The 21,299-nt window shown below is 43.5% G+C and overlaps 1 protein-coding gene and 1 non-coding gene across 2 annotated transcripts; both read right to left on the bottom strand.

The window, feature by feature from the left end:
• Positions 1-1,669: 1,669 nt before the first annotated feature.
• LOC130018447 (developmental pluripotency-associated protein 2-like) lies at positions 1,670-20,969 on the bottom strand. Its single transcript, XM_056109144.1, has 7 exons — positions 20,937-20,969; positions 18,761-18,911; positions 13,680-13,786; positions 13,533-13,586; positions 11,959-12,220; positions 3,613-3,808; positions 1,670-1,760 (listed from the first exon to the last, which is right to left on the bottom strand). The coding sequence occupies exons 1-7, from the start codon at positions 20,967-20,969 to the stop codon at positions 1,670-1,672; spliced, it is 894 nt and encodes a 297-aa protein (XP_055965119.1).
• On the bottom strand, positions 10,246-10,383 carry LOC130018709 (small nucleolar RNA SNORA70). The gene has a single exon (XR_008791600.1). It is a non-coding gene; the product is annotated as a small nucleolar RNA SNORA70 (small nucleolar RNA).
• Positions 20,970-21,299: the final 330 nt, after the last annotated feature.

The raw sequence follows: 21,299 nt of genomic DNA, 5'->3' as shown, positions 1-21,299 counted from the left end.
AGGATTTGATCCCACTTATCTCATAAATTCCCCCAAGCACTGCAGGCATTAACTCCTGAGTGCAGAGCCAGGAGTAACCCCTGAGCATCACCAGTTGTGGTCTAAAAACAAAAACAAAAAAACTTGTTCAGAAGGGATAGACAGCTCAATCCCATTATCAAATTGTACCCTGGGGCACTGCTAAATTGACACCCAAACACTAAGCTAGAACAAGCACCTGGGTGTGGTTCAAAAACAAACAGTAACTAAGAAAACAAATGGCCATACTCAGTCAACCTGAGAGCTGATCTACAGAACTGAATTTAGCAGGGTGGGTGACTGGAGTGGGCTGGTAGGGAAACAATTTGGTGAAATGTAGTTCTGGAAGATTATATGCATGAAATTCTAATAGTAACAGTATTGTAAGGGCCGGAGCAATAGTATATTGGGTATGGTGCTTGCCTTGTATGCAGCCAAACTGGGTTCCATTCTTGACATCTGATATTGTCCCCCAAGCCTCACAAAGTGTGATTCCTGACAACAGTGCCAGGAGTAAGTCCTGAGCACCACTTGGTATCACCCAAAAACCAAAACCAACCAAACAAAATAGCATTGTAAATCACAGTGTCTAAAGGTTTTCTTTAAAAAAATTAAGCAAAGAATACAGTTTGGAAATTTATTACAAAATAAAATGTACTCTGTAAGATCCAAAAATTATTCTCTTTGAAATATATCCGAATAAATTCATAATGTATAATCATGTAAAACCCACACAAAAATGTTTTAAGTATGTTTATTCATATTAACTAAGTCTTGTAAACAACCATGATCATCTTTCGTAAGCAGAAGTGTGTACATTTAGGCAATGGAATACTATTCAGTGCTAAGAAATTATCCAGCCGTAATACTGAGGGGAAGTGAAATGAGTACTGTGAGAGAAAAAAAAAAAACGCTCTGTAAAGGTTACATGCTAGATAATTCCAACTACATGACAACTGGAAAACCAGAGCTATGGAATCAGTAAGATTAGTGCTTATCAGAAGTTAAGGTGGAGGTTTGAAAAAAATGGAGGGTAGGAAATGTGAGTGGATAAAATCCTTTATATGATACTGTAGTGCTTGATACAAGTCATGAGACATTGTCAAAACCCATGCAATGTACGACAGAAAGTGACTCCAAATATGAAACAATGGAATTTGGGTGATAATGAGTCCAGGTAGGTTCAACAAATGTACTACTACAGTACAAGAAGCTGACAGTGGGGGAGTGGATGAGAATTCTACTTTGTTTAGTTTTTCTGAAAACCTAAACCTGTTTCAAAAATAAACTCTGTTTTGTTTGGGGGCCACACCCAGTGGTGCTCAGTTTACTCCTGGCTCTGCACTTAGGGATCACTCCTGGTAGGACTTGGGGGACCATACAGTATGTCAGATTTTGAAACAGGGTTAGCTGCATGCAAGGCAAGCACCTAACCTACTGTACTATCTTTCTGCCCCCCCCCAATAAACTTTATTAGCTAAAACAAAATTATACTCTATCACATCTCTAAATATTTGAAGCAGCAGTAGAACTCACTTTTGACAGTCTCAGTTATAGACACCTGACATTCATATCTGTAACAAGGACAACTTAGAATACAGTATTATAATCTTTAAAATGCACATCAAATTCGATGTGGTTTATCCACCAGTTATTCATTGCCCAAAAGGAATGACGTTGCTGCCTTCAAAGAACATTTCTTCTTTCCGGGTGCCATTAATTTTCTCATCAGCTTCTTATTCCTATAGAGTTAGGAAAGAATTTTGAAAAATGACTTGAGTCAGACCTTTTTTAGCCAACAAAGGGATAAGATTGCCCTTATGCTCTGTATGTCTTTATACTGTCCCTTAACTGTCAACACCCGCTTAATCATCTTCATCTATTTATGGCTAGGTCTATCATGTTCTTTCACTTCCATGTGCTTTTTCGTGGTATGTCCCACAAAAATGTCTAAATTACTTTGCAGCAGGTTAGTTCTTTCTTCACTTTTGTTTATTTATTTTGGGGAGCCACGTCCAGCGGTGTTCAGGGCTAACTCCTGGCTCTGCCTTCAGGGGTCACTCCTGGAAAGGCTCAGGAGACCATAAGGGATGCCAGGTTTGCCAGGCTGCATGCCAGGCAAGCACCCTAGCTGCTATACTATGGCTTCTGGACCAGGTTAGTTCATTCTTAGTACTGAAGTTTCCCTAAACTGTTTAGTTGTTCCCATGTTTCCCTCCCTCCCTCCCTCCCTCCCATCCTGTTTGCAGGCATGGAAACAACCAAACTGCTCTTTGACAGCTTAATAAATGGAAGTAGGTTTGGTATATGTAAATGATGTAACACTACTCTGGCAGACTTTTTTTTTTTCTTTTTGGATCACATCCAGCAATGCAGGGGTTACTCCTGGCTCTGCATTCAGGAATTACTCCTGGCAGTGCTTGGGGGATGCTGGGGATTGAAACTGGGTCAGCTGCGTGCAAGGCAAATGCCCTACCCACTGTACTATGGCTCTGGTCAGGCAGATATTTTTTAGAAGATGAAATCTTGTGGCTCAGTGGAAAAGTGCACGTTGCATGCATGAGATATGACATCAGATATATGAACAAATATGAATTCTTATCATTTAACCTAAGGCAGATGAATCCACAGAGTGCCGTGCTTAGTGAAATATATCAGATATGGACACTGTAAATTATAGTACAACTTCTCCTCTGTTTCAGAAATAAAACAAGTGCTTTGATTAGAGCAAAGTAGTTGCCAGAGATGAAAGGGAAAGTGAAGTGCACAGTTCTCTAAAAGAGTCAAATGTACAGTGATAGAAGGAAACTAGATTTTGTGATCGTGATGATTTGTGATCATGATAAATTAGCTGCCTTATATCTGAAAACTACATATTTTTGTTGGTTTGTTTTTGTTTGTTTGTTTGGGGGCCATACTTGGAAATGCTCTGGCTCTGCACTCAGGGATCACTCCTGGTGGGCTGGGGGCCACCATATGGGCTGCTAGGAAAGTGACCCAGATTGGCCACATGCAAGGCAAGCACCCTAACACTGTACTATTGCTCTAGCATCCATATCTGAAAATTATAATTTAAACCAATGCCATTTCAATTTAAAACTTTTGAGGAGGAGCCAGAGAGACAGTACAGCAGATTGGGTGCTTGCCTTACACAAAGCTGACCCTGGTTCTATCACCAGCACTCCATATGGTCCTCCAAGCACACTAGAAAATATCCCTGAGCACTGAGTCAGGAATCAGCTCTGAGCACTGCCAGTGTCCCCCCTCCCCCCCCCCCAAAAAAAACAAAAAGGAATGGAAATGACTGGGAAGATAACTCAAAGGGCTAGTATACATGTTTCACACACTAGAGGATTAGAGTTGATTGCCACCACATGGTCCCCTGAGCACTGCTGGGAGAACCCCTGAGTATGGAGTAGCCCAGAACATCACCTGGTGTGGTCAAAAAACAAAAATTAAAACAAAAGAATTCCAATATGTTTGTCATCTGCTTTCACTTAGCAAATGATTCAGAAACCGATCCTATTGGGTTAAGAAACTCGAGATACCTATTTTTCTGTGAGTGATGTCTAAAACAAATACTTAAAAGATTACCTTGCAGCACATTCTGGGCATAACATGTTATCTTCTAGGTCTGGGGACGAGAAAGTACAGGCTGGTAACAGGAAGAGAGAAATCATCCTTCTGGAAGTGGCAGGTACCCAGGTCTGACCTCCATGGAACTGGAGGCGCACCCAACCCTCTGTCTCTGCTGAGAGAGGTCTGCCATGGACCACACACCACCTGAGTCCTGGGGAGGGAAAAAGAGGCATCAAGAGTAAGCTAGATGAGATCAGCACCAGGAGGATTACTCCATAACTTAGAGGCCAGCCGGGTATCCTAGAGGAAAGGGCTATTCAGATAGAGAAGGGAGCACCAAATAAAGGATGTTTGGAGGATCCTCCCAGGAGGGGAGATGCATGTCGAAAGTAGACTATGGACTGAACATGTTTGCCACTCAATGCCTCTTTTGCAGACCACAACACCCAAAAGGAGAGAGAGAACACAGGGGATTGCCCTGCCACAGAGACGGGGGGATGGGGGGATGGGGGTGGGAGGGATATTATCCATGGTGGTGGAAAATGGGCACTGGTGGAGGGATGGGTATCTGATCATTGTATAATTGAAACCAAAGCACAAAAAATTGTAAATCTACAACTTTAAAAAAAAATAAAATAAAATAAAGGGGAAAAAAAAAAAAAAAAAAAAAAAAAGAGTAAGCTAGAGTGAGCGGTCCAGTTTAGTCTCAGTTAACCCTGAATTCCAGTAGGCGGGGGTCACACCCACCAACTGGCCCCCTGGCACCGTGTAATCCCGTCAACGGCCAAGACTCAGAGACTATAAAACCCAGCTCCCGGAAGAGAACAGTGCAGTCTCCTGTCCCCGTGCCTGGCTGTCCTCGCCGAGGCCCCTTGGAGGGGAGCGGGTTGAGTTTTCCTCCCCTCCCCGACCAGGGCTACGGCAGCCGAAGACCTCCAGGACCAGCCACCACCATGCTGAGACCACTCTCCGCACACCTGAAGGTACTGGCAGAGGAACAAAGGCAAGCGGGTCCCGGGGCTGAGATCTCCAAGCCTACTCGGATCGGGGCTGAGCATCCTTCACCCAGATCCTCCGAATTCCAGTAGGCGAGGGTCACACCCACAAACTGGCCCCCTGGCGCCGTGTAATCCCATCAATAGCCAAGACTCAGAGACTATAAAAACCAGCTCCCGGAACCGCGTGGCCGCAAATGCGGTAGATCAAAAAAAATGTCACAAATGCGGCCTTGCAACATCTTATTATGACATCTTATCATCTCATTCCTACTTTGGACAAACTGGCAGGCTACCGAATGTAGCCTGCCCACACGGCAGAGTCTGGCAAACTCCCCGTGGCGTACCAAATATGCCAAATACCAGTAACAATGATGGGTCTCATTCTCCTAAAGAGACTTGAATATAGCACTTTCTTAAATATCTCAGGGCTAGGATGAAGGAGACGTTACTGGGGCCTGCTCGAGGCAATCGACGAATAACAGGATGGTCGTGATTCGTGATTTGTGAACCCTGCACTCTGGATTTTGTTTTCTCTTACATACTGTTGATGAAGTAACAGAAGCCAACACACAAAAATGTAGATCAAAAAAAATTATACTCCACGAGAGACTGAAAATGTTAGTTCTTGGGGCTGGAGCGATAGCACAGCAGGTAGGGTGTTTGCCTTGCATGCGGCTGACCCAGGTTCGAATCCCAGCATCCCATCTGGTCCCCCGAACACTGCCAGGAGTATTTCCTGAGTGCAGAGCCAGGAATAACTCCCTGAGCATCACTGGGTATGACTCAAAAAGAGAAAAAAAAAAAAAGGAAAAAAGAAAAAAAAAGTTAGTTCTTGGAATGTTTCTGTATAAGATTTTATATAGTGTTTTATGTATATTCTTTGGATTTTTTGTTTGTTTTTATTTTGGGGGCCACATCTGGCAGTGCTCAGAGGAGCATATGGAATGTTAGAAATTGAATCTGAGGACCATATGGGATGTTGAAGGTAGAATTTAGATCAATCATGTGCAAAGTAAGTTCCCTACCTGCTGTAATATCTTTCTGCCACCCTTCTACATATATTCTTTTTTTTTTTTTTTGCTTTTTGGGTCACACCCAGCGATGCTCAGGGGTTACTCCTGGCTCATGCACTCAGGAATTGCTCCTGGCGGTGCTCAGGGGACCATATGGGATGCTGGGAATCGAACCTGTGTCGGCCATGTTGGCTGCGTGCAAGGCAAACGCCCTATCCGCTGTGCTATTGCTCCAGCCCCCTACATATATTCTTAAGAACATGATTGATATTTACTTTTACTTACTTTATTTACAAATGAGATCATTGAATCTTAAGGTGATAACCCTAATTTTCTTAGAACTAAGACATGGATAAAAGGCATTCTAATTCACAGCCCATTCACCCAATTACTACATTGTATTGTCTCAACTGTAGGAAAGTGGTAAAGCATCTTTAAATAGTGTGCAGTGCAATCTAATTATTGAAGTAGAAATTTTCAAAAAAATCAAAATTAAAAGTTTGAGGGGGGCTGAAGCAATAGTGCAGCGGGCAGGGTATCCGCCTTGCATGCAGCCAAACCAGGTTCAATCTCCGGCATCCCATATGGTCCCCTGCGCACCGCCAGGAGTAATTCCTGAGTGCAAAGCCAGGGGTAATCCCTGTGCATTGCCGGGTGTGACCCAAAAAACAAACAAACAAAGTTTGAGGGACCAGAGAGATGGTACAAGATATGTAAAGCTCTTGTGTGTGAGAGCTCATGTGGTTGTGATGCTGATTTAAACCCCCACACCATATAAGCACTACTGGAAATCAGTCCTTAGCACAGAACCAGCCCTGAGTGCCAAGAGTGGAAACCAAAAACCAAGAAAATAGAAATGTAAGAAAGACCAGAGAGAAGAGAGATAGCTCAAAGGGCTGGAGCACAACTTTTGCATGTGGGAGCCCTAGATTCAGTCATTGCTACTGTGGGGTTCTTCAGGACTATGCCGAGAGTAGACTCTGAGCACAACAGGGTATGGTCCTCCAAAATAAAACAATAAAAATAGTGTGCAGAGCAATCTAATTATTGAAGTAGAAATTTTCTCTTTTTTTTTTTTTTTGGGTCACATCAGGCGATGCACAGGGGTTACTCCTGGCTCTGCACTCAGGAGTTACTCCTGGCAGTGCTCAGGGGACCATATAGGATGCTGGGAATCAAACCCTGGTCGGCCTTGTGCAAAGCAGACGCCCTACCCACTGTGCTATCATTCCAGCCCCTGAAGTAGAAATTTTCAAAAAAATCGAAGTAAGTTCTACATATATTACACTGTCTGTAGCACTGTCCTCCTACTGTTCATTGATTTGCTAGGGCGGGCACCAGTAACTTCTCCATTGTGAAACTTGTTACTGTTTTTGGCATATCAAATACACCATGGGGAGCTTGCCAGGCTCTATCTGCAGTGTGGGCGGGATACTCTCAGTAGCTTGCTGGGCTCTCGGAGAAGGATGGAAGAATAGAACCCAGGTTGGCCACGTGCAAGGCAAATGCCCTACAGTTTTAAAATTGAAAAAAGGGAATAATTGAACCACAGATCTGACCCAACTATTACAGTTCTGAAATCTTATCCAAAGAATATACAAATACTAATTCAGAGGCTAGAAAGAGCACAGTGGAGAGGGTGCTTGCCTTGCACACGGCCAGCTTGGTTTGATCCCTGGCATCCTATATGGTTCCCCAATCATCACCAGGAATGACTTCTGAGTGCATAACCCAGAGTAATTCCTGAGCATCTCTGGATGAAGCCAACCAACAAACAAAATACTAAATCAAAAGGATATGTATACCTTATGTCAATGCAGTATGAAGCCTTATATACAACACCCTAATTATCTACAGAGGGATGAATGTTAGAACAAGTATGCACACAGTGGAATACTACTGAACCGTCCATTCCGGATAGCTATGGAGTTTGAGTAAATCTTGCAATTTGGGACAACATGGATGGGCTTTGCAGGTATGAGAGTGTTATGTGAGGTAAAATAAGTCAGATAGGGAAAGTTAATATGATTACACTCATATATGGAATATGAAAAACAACCAAACTTAGCTGGAGAAATAATATAGCAGGTAGGGTGCTATTCATGCACACAGCTGACCCGGGTTTGATCTTCGGCATCCCATAAGGATCCCAACAACTCTAGGGGTAATTAATGCATGTAGAGCCAGGAGTAACACTGTGGGGTATGATCCCACATGCCTCCCCCACAAAAAAACAAAACAAAACCCAACAAACTAAAAAATGAAGCAGACTTTCAGATTTATCAAACTGAGTAGTGGTTACCAGAGAAAAAAGGGATTAGGAGATGGGTGGAATAGGCAAGAAATGAATTATCTAGAGATGGGTGGAAATTAAATTTTTAAAGATGATCACGATATACGCAGTGCATATGCATGGTAAATCACGATACCAAAGAGCATATATTATAAATATTATGAACCAACAGAATATCTACATGTGAATCTACAAGTAAAGGAATTAAGGGGTCTGCCTTGCACATGGCCAACCCCTTAAATCCCTTCACCACTTATGATCCTCCCCACCTCCAAATACCACCAGGAGTGATACCTAAGCACAGAGCCAGGAGTAAGCCTTGAACAGAGCTTGCTGTGGCCCCCAAACAAAACAAAACAAAACAAACACTGGAAGACAGAAAAAATAAAGAGAGAGAGCATAGGACTAGCACAGGGCCCTAGAGCTGATCCCTCGCATACACAGACACAAGCTCAGTCATGCGTATCGATAAGCACCAGCCTGGTCCTGGCAGCCCAACTCTGAGATCCCTGGTGGCACAAGTTATTGCCAGTCCACCATACCCTGGTGTGTGTAGTAACACACACAAAAAAAGATACGCAAGTACCATGGCCAGAAGTGCAACCTCTGCTAAAGGACTCAGTGAACCAAACACTCCTCTCCTGCCATGGAAGCACAACTGGCGTGGCTCAAGCCTCTGTGTGAGCTCCAGGGAGCAGATGCCTCTGCTGCAACTAAAGGAATGCAGGCCTCAGTGAGCACTGGGACCAGTGTGGAAGCACCACAACTTGATGGAGGACCTGGCAAGGATCACAGCTAAAAATGTGCAGGTACCAGTTAGGCAGGTGTGCAACCCTATTCATTATAACAATATCAACCACAAGGGGAAGGGAGTGGGGGATAAAAGGAACTAATTTTTCATAAGAAGGGAGCTGTCACCAGGGCTTATCTGTAATAACCGAGAGATAAAGTTATCACTATATAGCAAGTGTAGAGATTATGTATGCTTTGTGCAATATACTCACAAGATAGCTAGGCACACTTGTGGATTATGGTGGGTGCTTTATAATTACAGAACAGAGTCCTGGGGATTAGCACAGGAACTCAGAGCACCTGCCTTGCAAGCATACAGTCTTAAGTTCAACTCCCCAGCATCCCACATGCATGGGACAAGATCCTGGCAGCAATTCTGCCTGTTATTGCTAGTACCATGAGCAAGGCCTAGCCCCAGTTCAGGCAAGAATGCATAACCATCATAAAAGGGATACAAGATACAACTCCTGGTAAGTAAACTAAAAAAAAAAAAAAAGAGTACATCAAGCCAGAGAGATATAGCACAGCAGGTAAGGCACCTGTCTTGCACCAACTAGCCCAGGTTCAATCTCCAGCACCATATATGGTCCCCTGAGCACCATCAGGAGTGATCCTGAGCACAGCACCAGGAGTAAGCCCTAATACCATCAGGTGTAGCCAAAAATAAAAATAAAACAAAGAAAAGAGGTACATCACCCAAAAAGGGGAATTAAGCCACTTGCCTTATACGTGGCCGAGCCATTCTGATTCCCCACATCACATTTCGTCCTCCAATCACTGCCAAAAGTAAACCCTGAGCACAAAAACAGGAGAAGCATTCAGCACTGCTGGGTATAGCTCAGAAAAACAAATAATCAAAAATCTGATATATGAGGGGCGGGTATTATAAAGGTGATATGTTTGCCTTGCATGTGCGGACACTAGCCAAGGACCTGGTTTAATCCCGAGCACTGCCAGGCATGGACCCTAAGCACAGAGCCAGAAATGACCTCCCCTCTCCCAAAACATAAACAAATAAAATAAAAAAATAAAACCAAAATAAGTCATGTTTTGTTTTAAAGAAGAGAGAGATTGAGAGGGATACAGGTACTATATAGCCAGGGTATGGGACCTCTGCAAGCATAGATGTGAATAATGCAGTAAGTACTATGACCACGTGTGTGCCTCCACCAAGAGCACTAACGCCAAGGTTCGGAGTGAGTCCATCAGATAAGGTGTTTGTCTTGTATGAGGTCGACCTGGGTTCGATCCCCAGCATCCCATATGATCTCCCAAGCACCGCCAGGTGTGATTCCTGAGTACAGAGCCAGGGGTAACCCCTGAGCATCACCAGCTGTGACCCAAGAAAACAAAACAAAACAAAAAAACAAAATAAAGAGTGCTCATGCCAGCCAGCATGTGTGCAAACGTTACCACGAAAGGACTGCAAACCTCAGTGAGCCACTTTCTTCTAAGGAAATCCATTTTTTGATAATTTTTTTTCTTTTTTCTTTTCTTTTCTTTTCTGCGATTGGGACCAGTGTGAGAGCAGGCAGGAATGAGCAGGGCAAAGGACTGTCTCCAGGGTCCCTTCTCACAGCCTGTACAAGGCACAGGCTGCGTACACTACCCACGAGCTGCTTGCTGTAGGCAGCCATTGCATACCGGGCCCGACAGAGCAGAGATGATCATTTTTTTGAGAATTATTCATAAGTAATAGAAAATAAATTATTTAGGGCCTGCTATTGGGGCAGGCTTGGGTGGTGTTTGGGAAAATTTGAATAACGGTGGTGGGATTGGCGGTGGAATATTGAATGTAATAAATGATTGTGAACAGCCTTATAAAGGTAAAATTAAGTAAAACATAATAAATAAAAAATAAATAAAACAAAACTTCAGCGAGCACCGAGTCACAGGGAAAGCAACACAACCTAATGACCCCTCTAGGAGCACCACAGCTGGATGTGGAGGCAACCAGGGTGATGGCTACAGTATCAACAGAAACGAGAGGGGGAGGGGCAACTTCTTTAAAATAATAAATGAAACTGAGAGCTGGGAGAGGAGTGGAGAGCAGAGAGGGGAGGGCTGAAGGGGTCCTTGGGACATTGGTGGAAGGAAGGGAGCCCTCTGGGTAGGTGTGATTTTGGAACAATATAGAAGTAAAACTATTAATAACATAGTAACACATAGTACTTCACTAAAAATGTGGAAAAAATTGCAAAATAAATAAATGTAAGCATAAAGGCAAGTATTTGTGTAATTCTCCGTCCTTGCAACCACATCAACAATGAACAGCAAAAGCAGGTGAGAAGAAATTATAAAATTGAAAACAGTTGCACAAGAGTTGGAAAGATAGTACAGCAGGCAGAGTGTTTGCCTTGAACACAGCAGACCTGGGTTCCATCCCCAACATCCCATATGGTCCCCTGGGCACCACCAGGAATAACTCCTGAGTGCAGAACCAGGAGTAACGCCTGAGCATTGCCGGGTGTGACCCAAAAAGCCAATAAAAAACTGTTGCTCAGGCCAGAGCCACAGTATAATGAGTGAGTAGGGCATCTGCCTTGCACAACCAACCCAGCCAACCCGGGTCCAATGCCCAACATCCATATGGTCCCTGGATCCCCACCAGGAACGACCCTAAGCACAAAGCCAATTATCCTGAGCACTGTTGGGTATGATCCCAAAACAAAACAAAAACTGCTCAATGAAGAGCACATAAAAGATGAGTTAATATGGGGCCAAAGAGATAGTATAGTGGGTAGGGCTGCTGCCTTGAACACAGCTGAGCTGGATTCAATCTCCAGCAACACATATGTCCCACCCACCCACAAGCCCCAGGAAGAGTGAACCTTGAGCACAGAGCCAGGAACAATCCCTGAGCACCAGTGGGTGTGTCCTCACCACTAGGAAAAAAAAAAGTCAATTTACAGATACTTCAGCTAATTTCCCTTCCCTTTCTCTTTACTATTTTTCCACGGTGCTGCAGCAATAGCATAGCGGGTAGGGCGTTTGCCTTGCACGTGGCCAACCCGGTTCGATTCCTCTGTCCCTCTCGGAGAGCCCAGCAAGCTACCGAGAGTATCCCACTCACACGGCAGAGCTGGCAAGCTCCCCATGGGTATTCGATATGCCAAAAACGGTAACAAGTCTCACAATGGAGACGTTACTGGTGTCCGCTCGAGCAAATTGATGAACAACGGGAGGACAGTGCTACAGTGCTATTTTTCCATTTATACTAAAAAGTTTACCTCTCTGGAATGGTGCTCATTCTGTAAGATCTTACCAGAGGCTTGAGGCAGAAAAGTCTCAACAGAAGGAGGAATTCGCTGTGAATTTGCAGCTTTAGGCTGAACGCTTCTTGCAGCAATTCTTGCCCATGCTGCCAGTATGGCTTCCTGAGCTGAAGTTACCACTTCCACTATATTCATCTCCGTCTCGTTCTCGCTCATCTTCTGGCTTTTACGCAGCCCTGCTTTCTTGGAGTCCGCCTTGCATTTTCTTGAACGTGACTGCAATCTGGCCTCCTGTGGTGTTTTAGGAATAGTCTGCCAATGAGACTCACATGAGTTTTTCAGTAAAACGTGACTGCCACAAGAAATTTTGTGTCCATTTCATCATTTTTTTAAGTGCACTGACTTACATGCTCTTAGTGTGGGAAGAGGATTAAGGGATATTGCCTCCTTCAGAGCCATGGGGGAAATTTGCCTGTGGAATGGTCTTCTCCAGTCATGCTTTGGGGACCGGAGGCCATAACCAATACTTCTAGTCTCAGCACTACAGGACCTGATACTTCAGTGCCAAAGCCTGGCAGAGCCGGGGCCACAAAGCTATACCCAAGGTTCTTAGGAGGCCAGGTGAGACAAGGACTGAATTCCAAGCCTGCGTGAGATGCAAGCACTCCAGCCCTTGGACATATCTACCCTGCCCAAGAAATTTTTTATTCTTCAACTGCACGTGGTAGTAGGAGTTGCTACAGATATCTAGAAAACAGGGGGGCTGGAGCACAAAGGGTAGGGCATTTGCCTTGCACACGGCCAACCCAGGTTCGATTCCCGGCATCCCATATGGTTCCCCAAGCACCTCCAGGAGTAATTCCTGAGTGCAAAGCCAGGAGTAACCCCTGAGCATCCGCGCATCCGCTGGGTGTGACCCAAAAGGCAAAAAAAAAATAATAAGAAAGAAAGAAAAAAAAGAAAACACAACACAGACAGAACAGTCCTTAAAGTTTTGACCCAGAGCTGGAGTGATAGTACAGTAGGTGGGTCCTTCGCCCTGCATGCTGCTGACCTGAATTTGATCTCTGGAATCCCATATAGTCCCCAAGCACGCCCCCCCCCCCCACCCCCCGCCTCCCCAGTGATCCCTAAGCACAGAATCAGGAGTATGCCCTGAGGATCACTGGGTGTACCCTCCACACACTCCACACACACACACACACACACACACACACACACACACACACACACAAAGTTTGGCCTAAGTTATTCATCGCCTTAACTGAGAGACCAATTATGCCTTAGAAGAGCAACAGGAGCTGGTGAAAGAGCTCAAAAGACAGAGCACATGCCTGCATGGAGGAGGCCCAAGTTTGATCCTTTACACTACATGGTATAACCCAAGGAGCAACCTATTGAACTAGGAGCAGCTCCCAAGCTCCACTGGGTGTGGCTGCAAAACAATTAAATGAAAAGACAGAAGATATTTCATTTCAATGTTGGGGGGGGGGGGGTGGGCGCATGTGGGCCACATCTGGTAACATGTGTTTGACTCTCTTTGAGCTCTCTCTGGGCTCTCAAAGGTGCAAATAAAATAGAGGTGGTGGCTGACGACGAAATGAAAACTCATCCTCATACTTACCTGGTTACTTCCACAATAAGCACGCTTTAGGATCCTCTCATACACTTCCATTTTCTAAGAGACAAATGAAGAAGGGAAACAAAAAAGGTAAGATGATAAAGTTTCCCATACCTGCCTCAAGCAGCAGAGGCCTGCCGGGACACTCACCTGGCCATCAGTACTTATACCAAGCTGATGGCACCAGTTCCGCAAAGTGTCCCGATGCACTTGATCAACTGGAGGCAAAATGGTCGGCAGGGGGAGGATGGGGGAAGCTTTCCGTTGTTCATTTGTTTGAAGAAGATGAACCAAGGAAAAAAGAAACCAAAATAGTAAAGTTCAATATATGTAAATTCCTTATCTTCATAAAGGCCTCAATTATTTCCCAAGTCAGTCTCAACATATACATTGAAAATATTTTCCTTGGGTCTAGAGCAATAGCACAGTGGGTAGGGCGTTTGCCTTGCGAGCAGCTGAACTAGGTTCGATTCCCAGCATCACATGTGATTCCCCGAGCACCGTCAGGAGTAATTCCTGACTACATGAACCAGGAGGAAATCCTGTGCATCGCTGGGTGTGACCCAAAAAGCAAAAAAAAAAAAAAAAAAAATTTCCTCATATTACACATAACATAATAGATTCTGAATCAAAAGTCTCCCATTATCACACCATTTAAACGACAGGTCTAAGACACAAACCTACCTTTTGCAACACTAAATTCTGGGGATTATTACATTATATACAATAGTCCTTTCTATCTTGGTAGCCTGCAAAAACCACCCAAAAAGAACATTAAGTTTGGGGTCTGGAGAAATAGTACAGAAGCGAGGGAGCTTGCCTTATATATGGTCACCACAGGTTCAACCTACAGCACCCCTTATGGTATGGTCCCCTGAGCATGGCCAGAAGTAGTTCCCAAGTACAGTCAGGAGAAAGCCCTGAGCATATTCAGGCATGGCCCCAAAACCAAAGCAGTAAATAAATAAAAAATAGTATCTCTAGAATGCCTATACTTTGCACCATAAAACACTAGCTATCCTAAGAAACTAAAGAAATCATCCCAAACAACATTGTATCCATTAACCTCATTTTTATTTCATTTGTCTCACCTCTCGTTTTTTGGCTCTAGCCTGACACTAAAAACTTCATATGCAAGCTTTCTATTTGTCAGAGAAAACAAAATCAGGGGCCACAAAAGTCAGTAAAGGGATTGAGAAATTTGCCTCAGTTCAAATCACGGAGCCTCCCCCAACACCACCCAGGATCACACTTCCTAAGCACAGAGCCATGAACAGCTTCATAGCACTGTTGGGTGTTGCATCCTCCTTTATCCTCTATCCTCAAAAAAAAATAAAAAGAATGGATACTTTTTTTTTTCTTTTTAGGTCACACCCGGTAATGCACAGGGGTTACTCCTGGCTCTGCACTCAGGAATTACCCCTGGCGGGCTGGCGGTGCTCAGGGGACCATATGGGATGCTGGGAATTGAACCCGGGGTGGCCCTGCCCCGTGCAAGGCAAACGCCCTACACCCTACCCGCTGTACTATTGTTCCAGCCCCAAGAATGGATACATTTATACTCATTCAGTATCTTTATATGAAGCACTGAAAATAGATACAAAGGGAGATGGTATGCAAGAGTAAGCCCAATGTGGGGCTTGAGTGATAGCACAGTGGGTAGGGCATTTGCCTTGCATGTGGCCGACCAGGGTTCAATTCCCAGCATCCCATATGGTCCCCAGCCCCGAGCATAGCCAGGAGTAATTCCTGAGTGCATGAACCAGGAGTAACCCCTGTGCATCGCCTGATGTGACCCAAAAAGCAAAAAAAAAAAAAAAAAAAAAAAAAAAGAGTAAGCCCGATGTACCAGCACATTTGTTCTGTTTTGGGGATTGATTCAAAAACAAAAATCAAACACACACTAAAAAAAGGGGTGCTTCACATTCAAAAGAACAAAAGTAACCAGTGTTGGTGTGGATGTGGGGAAAAAGGAAGGCTCTTTCACTGTTGGTGGGAATGCAACTGGTCCAGCCTTTTTGGAAAATAATATGGGCATCCCTTCAAAAACTAGAAATTGAGTTTCCATATGACCCTGCATACCATTTCTGGGAATATATCATGAGGGTGCAAAAAAGAACAGTAGAAATGATGCCTGCACCTATATGTTCATTGCAGCACTGTTCACAATACCCAGAATCAAGAAACAACCCGAGTGCCTGAGAACAGATTATGGTTAAAGAAACTTTGATACATCTACACAGTGGAATACTATGCAGCTGTCAGGAAAGACGAAGTCATGAAATTTGCTTATAAGTGGATGGACATGAAGAGTCTCATGCTAAGTGAAATGAGTCAGAGAGAAACAGACATAGAATGACTGCACTCATTTGTGGAATATAAAGTAACATAATATAAGACTGACACCCAAGGACAGTAGACCCAAGGGCCAGGTATACTGCCGCATAGTTGGAACCCTGTCTCATGAGCTGGGGAAGAAGGCAGCTGGAATAGAGAAGGGCTCACTAAGACAATGATGGTTGGAGAAATCATTCAGGAAGACGTGTGCTGAAAGTAGATAAAGGACAAAACTTGATAACCTCTCTGTATCTGTATTGCAATCCACAATGCCCAAAAGTAGAGAGAGTGTATGGGGGAAATTGTCTGTCATGGAGGCAAGGGGAGGGCTGGAAAAGGGAGGTATACTGGGGACATTGGTGGAGGAGAATGCGCACTGGTGGAGGGATGGGTGTTTGATCATTGTATGACTGGAACTGAAACATGAAAACTTTGTAACTGTATCTCACAGTGATTCAATTTAAAAAAAAAAAAAGTACTTGGGGCCAGAAAGATAGTATAGCACACTATCTGTGTAGGACACTGCCTTGCATTTGGCCAACCTGAATTTGATCCCTGGCACCCTATATGGTCCTCCAAGCTCCATCAGGAGTGATCTGTAAGAGCCAGGAATAAGCCCTGAAGCCGACCATATATGGTCCAAAGACAAAAGAAAACAACAAAAGAACTGCTTGTGAGCCTGAGATGTAGTCGGATGGTAGTTTAATTGTATGCATGAGCAGTCAGCTCAATCCTGACACTATCCACACAAAAATCTCTATTGTACAGGCCTCTAGGTATTGGATCATCAGTGGGTATTAAACCAAACATAAGACCAGATGTCTTTCAAAATTTATCCTCTAAACACTGTACACTATATATATTTTTTAAATATATTTTATATATATAAATATATATAATAATAAAAATATATAAAATATATAAATATATTTATATATAAAATTTATATATATATTTTAAATCTGGGCTGGAGAGATAGCAGAGCGGGTAGGGCATTTGCCTTGCACGCGGCCGACCCGGGTTTGATTCCCAGCATCCAATATGATCCCCTGAGCACCGCCAGGAGTAATTCCTGAGTGCAGAGCCAGGGGTAACCCCTGTGCATCGCCAGGTGTGACCCAAAAAGCAATAAATAAATAAATAAATCTGGGTTGGAGCAATAGCACGGTGGATAGGGTGTTTGCCTTTCACTGGGCTGACCTGGGTTCAATTCCTCTGTCCCTCTTGGAGAGCCTGGCAAGTTACCCGTGACGTATTCGATATGCCAAACATAGTAACAAGTCTCACAATGGAGATGTTACTGGTGCCCACTAGATCAAATCGATGAACAACAGGAGGACAGTTCTACAGTGTTATTTTTTTAAACAAAAATCTATAAAAGCCACACACAGGGCTGGTGAGATAGAGTAATTGGAACGGGCAGGTGCTTTGCATGTAGGAGTCCTGGTTTGCTCCCCAGTCAATGCAGCATAATCTCCTGAGCACCCCCAGGTGAGAGAACTGGGAGAAACCCCAAGCACTGCCAGATGTGGGCCCCAAAAAGAAAGAAAGAAAGAAAGGAAGGAAGGAAGGAAGGAAGGAAGGAAGGAAGAAAGAAAGAAAGAAAGAAAGAAAGAAAGAAAGAAAGAAAGAAAAGGGCATAAAAAGCCAAATTTGGAAACATGGATGTGATGATTTGTCGTAACTGGGGTGTTGAGAGGAAATGACAAGAGATTGGTCAATGGTTACATGTCCAGGATGTGAGGGTGATCTGGCCAGGACATCTGTCACCCCATTGATTGCCAGGGTTGATTTGACTGATCTGGCTGGCTAGGCAGGTGTCTCCTTCCTCCCCCCCACTCCATGTGGAAGATGCATGCTCGGTCAAAGAGGACAGCCTTCCCCAGGACACGGTGAGTGTGGTCCTCTGGGTATGACTCTTCTGAGTATGGCTCAAAGAACCCCCAAAGTAAATACAAATATGACATTCAGTTATTAGATAAGTAAGCTCTAGGGACCTGATGATAGTGATTATTGTTACAATTAGTAAAATATTAATATTTTATTAATACTAGCACTGCCAAAAGTGATACTGAGCACAAACCCAGGAGGAAGTCCTGAGCATAATCGGGTGTGACCCAAAAACAAAAAGGAGGCCAGAGTGTCAAGGAGTGATAGTAGAATGGATAGGTAAGCCGTGCAAACGCTTACCCAGGTTGGATCCCTGGCATCGCAAGCACCTGGTTCCCACAAGCACCACCAGGATTGGTTCCTAAGTGCAGCGTCAGAAGGTACTCCTGAGCACCACCAGCGCGGCCCAAAAACCAAAAAGCAAGCAAGCAGACAAAAACAACTTCGAGGGGAAAGTGGAGAAACAGCTCAAGGTGCTGGGCACACGTTTTGCCTGTAAGAGGCTCAGGTTCAAATCCCTGCACAACATAATCCCCTGCATACCTGGCCCTCAACCCCAAATATGGTAATGAGGAGGGCAAATCTTAAATGTTCTCTTGGGGGCACACCATACATCTTTAAAAGACAATGTTAGATGTCTGTTAGATGTCAACAAATCTGGGGGAAATTATCTGGTCTTCACAAGAGTCATGAAAAATATGTGTTAGGCTCCTTGGCCTCAGTTTTGTAGAACTTAATTTTACGGGTTGGACATTTGAACTCCCATCTTAGTGTCCTATAAAATCACGCTCTGTCCAAAGCAACCCACATGCTTATTTTGTCATGAAGGCAAGGTGCTTAGCAAGTAAAATGTACTAATACTTTGGAAAATTTCTTAGCACAGGTAATTAAGGCAAAATTTAAGCTGAGGGCAGTGCATTCAGAGGACCAGGAAGAAAAATCTAACATTCCAGTGCTTCTCAGAGTTGAAGAAGCAGTCACCTGAACAAATCCTGTTCTCATACCTTTCCTGGGTTTTCTAGGATTTTCTTCTGCAGTTGAAGAAACACTTTGTTCTTCATTAGGAAACACCTGATCTTCTTCATTAGGTTTGTCATCAACTGGAACCAATGTGAGAATTACATCCTCCTCGTATAAATCTTCCTCAAAAAAGTTCTGAAAAAGGGAGAAGGGTTAGTCACTGATTCTCATTTGATGTTATATAACCAGACTGCCCATTTTCGAAGAGCAACTATTAAAACAGAACCTGAGAGGATAACAGATGGGTGGAGAGAAGGTTCACTGAGATTCTCTGAATCTGAAGTCCATGCAAACAAATAATAATTGCTCTTTACATGAGACAATGAGGAAACAAAGAGAAAGAAAATACAAGGACAAGGGTTGGGATGGGATGGGGGAAGATACTGGAGAGTTTGGTGGTGGAAAATGTGCACTGGTGAAAAAATGGGTGTTTGATCATTGTATGACCAAAATTCAAACATGAAAGCTTTGTAACTGTCCCTCAGGGTGATTTAATAAAAATAAATAAATAAATAAGTGAACAAGAAATACTTGTTGTCAAACAAACAAACAAAAAATACAAGGATAAGGTGAGAAATCAAGCCTCATCATCTTCCCCATCCACACTTTTAAATACTAAATACTTTTATTTTATGTTCTATCTGTATGGAATGTACTCCTACCTTCCCATTTTTTATCACCCAATTTTCAATTACAGCTATCATCCACTCTCACTGACAGAAGCAATAATCTCTTGTTATCTCAAAATCCATTATGACTCCTTTGTACTCAGATAATTCTTTGGTTTAAAAGTCAATAGCCCAAAGGCGGGAATGCAGCTAACAAGTAGAGTGCATGCTTTGCATATTGGAGGTCTTTGGGGAGATCTTCAGCAGAAAAAAAAAAAAAAGAGGGGGAGGGGGAAGAAAATCAAAGAAATAAAACCTCAATAGTTTATTACTATTAAACGTTAATAGTGTCTACAAATTCCTGAACAGCCCACCCCTTCCTCTACAACCACACTGGTCTGATTTCAATCCCGAGACCAGAGGGCAACAAATGTATTTATTTTAAAGCACAAAATATTGCTTTTGTGCTTTATTTCACTTTATTTCATGCATTTTTATTTTATGTAAATTATTTAACGTGATTATACACAGATTGCCCAACTTGTGCAACGATGAATGTAAATAACAATCATGTCACTTGTAACAATGTATTCATTTTCCTACTTTACAACTCAGAAAACCAAGCCGGGGAATTAAATGGAGGCTTGTCGCAGAGAAACACGAATTGGAGTAAATTTCTAAATTTCGCTTATCCTCTCAACCCTGGAGGTTGAATACACACACCACCGCCCCCCGGCCTATTGTGATGTCTCCTTCCAACGCAGGATTTGAAGCAGCCAAACCCTTCCCCCTACTGCAAACTTCAACGACTCCCTATTGCTCTCAAACTCCTACCTTGTTTAGAAGGATTTTTGCATTTGTATACCACTTTTTCTAAATGCTCCGAAAGACTTTCACCATCCATTTAAGGAAAAAAAAAAAAGATTATCTTTGGGGGAAATTTTAATTCTATTTGCGATAACAAGGGCTCAAAGCAATTGTACAACTTGCCCTTTAATATACTTAATACTGGCTAATTCTATCTCCTGGTCTGGAGCAGTGGTTGCTGTTAATACCTAGGAAAATGCCTCAATTTAATTTCATCTTCAGTCCAGGGCTAGGAAGGCTACTTTTACAACCACAGCCCAAAGGGTGTAAGTTACTTCTTCCTGACTGATGAAAGAAAAGCACTGATCACTTCAGTTTCTGAACTTATGCATGTGACTCCCACATCACTCCACATTTCTTAATTGTATCCATGTTGATCAGCTACAGCAGAAGCAGATTTTCTTTTTCTCCCTGCCAAAAACAAAACAACCCCCCCAGAAAAAACCCTCACTTTGGACTAGGAAGGGAATATCTCTTTTCCAATTCTAATCTCCCCCGATATAGACAAAGCCAGTCACCTGATGGAAAAGTAATCACCAATAACAAAGAGGCAATTCCAAAGCAGAGATCCCCACCTCGACGAAACTGAGATCAGTGGCAAAAGGAAAAAAAAAAAAAAGTCTCTAGGAAGACTCTGAAAAATGAAGCTGTGAGAAAAAAATGATGCGTTGCAAATTCAACTTACCTTCTCGCTTCTTTCCGGATTTGAACCTGCCATTTCCAGGAACAGTCAAGAGGCTAAGCCCAGCCCAAGACCTGAAGGAATCTGCAGTTGACTCTTTTTATCCTGAGCCTCCCTAGCTAGATTTCTCCTTTTATAAGCAAATGTCTCCTTCTACTTCCTGTTTCCCTGTAGAAACTTGTCCTCCTCCTCCCCCTTTCCCCCACCCTCTATATCAGACGTTTTGATTATTTTATCAAGTTTCCGAGTCCGTTTGGCCTATTAGGTGAGAGTTAAGGGACTGGGGCGGTTGGGGCTACACCCGGTGGTGCTTTGGGGTTACTCTTGGGCTCTGTGCTCCGTGGCTGCTCCCACAGGGGCTTGGGG

The sequence above is a fragment of the Sorex fumeus genome, unplaced genomic scaffold (assembly GCF_029834395.1).
Source record: "Sorex fumeus unplaced genomic scaffold, SorFum_2.1 ptg000265l, whole genome shotgun sequence".
In the NCBI taxonomy this organism is placed as follows: Eukaryota; Metazoa; Chordata; class Mammalia; order Eulipotyphla; family Soricidae; genus Sorex; species Sorex fumeus.
This window is presented reverse-complemented; position numbering and strand designations above follow the sequence as displayed.

What these genes read in the sequence shown, in the direction of transcription:
- LOC130018447 (XM_056109144.1), bottom strand. Translation starts at nt 20,969, where the DNA reads ATGGCAGGTTCAAATCCGGAAAGAAGCGAGAAG. An exon ending in TCCTAGAAAACCCAGGAAAG is followed by an intron (nt 13,787 to 18,760) that starts GTATGAGAACAG and finishes AACAACGGAAAG; the next exon opens with CTTCCCCCATCCTCCCCCTG. An exon ending in GTATAAGTACTGATGGCCAG is followed by an intron (nt 13,587 to 13,679) that starts GTGAGTGTCCCG and finishes TTTGTCTCTTAG; the next exon opens with AAAATGGAAGTGTATGAGAG.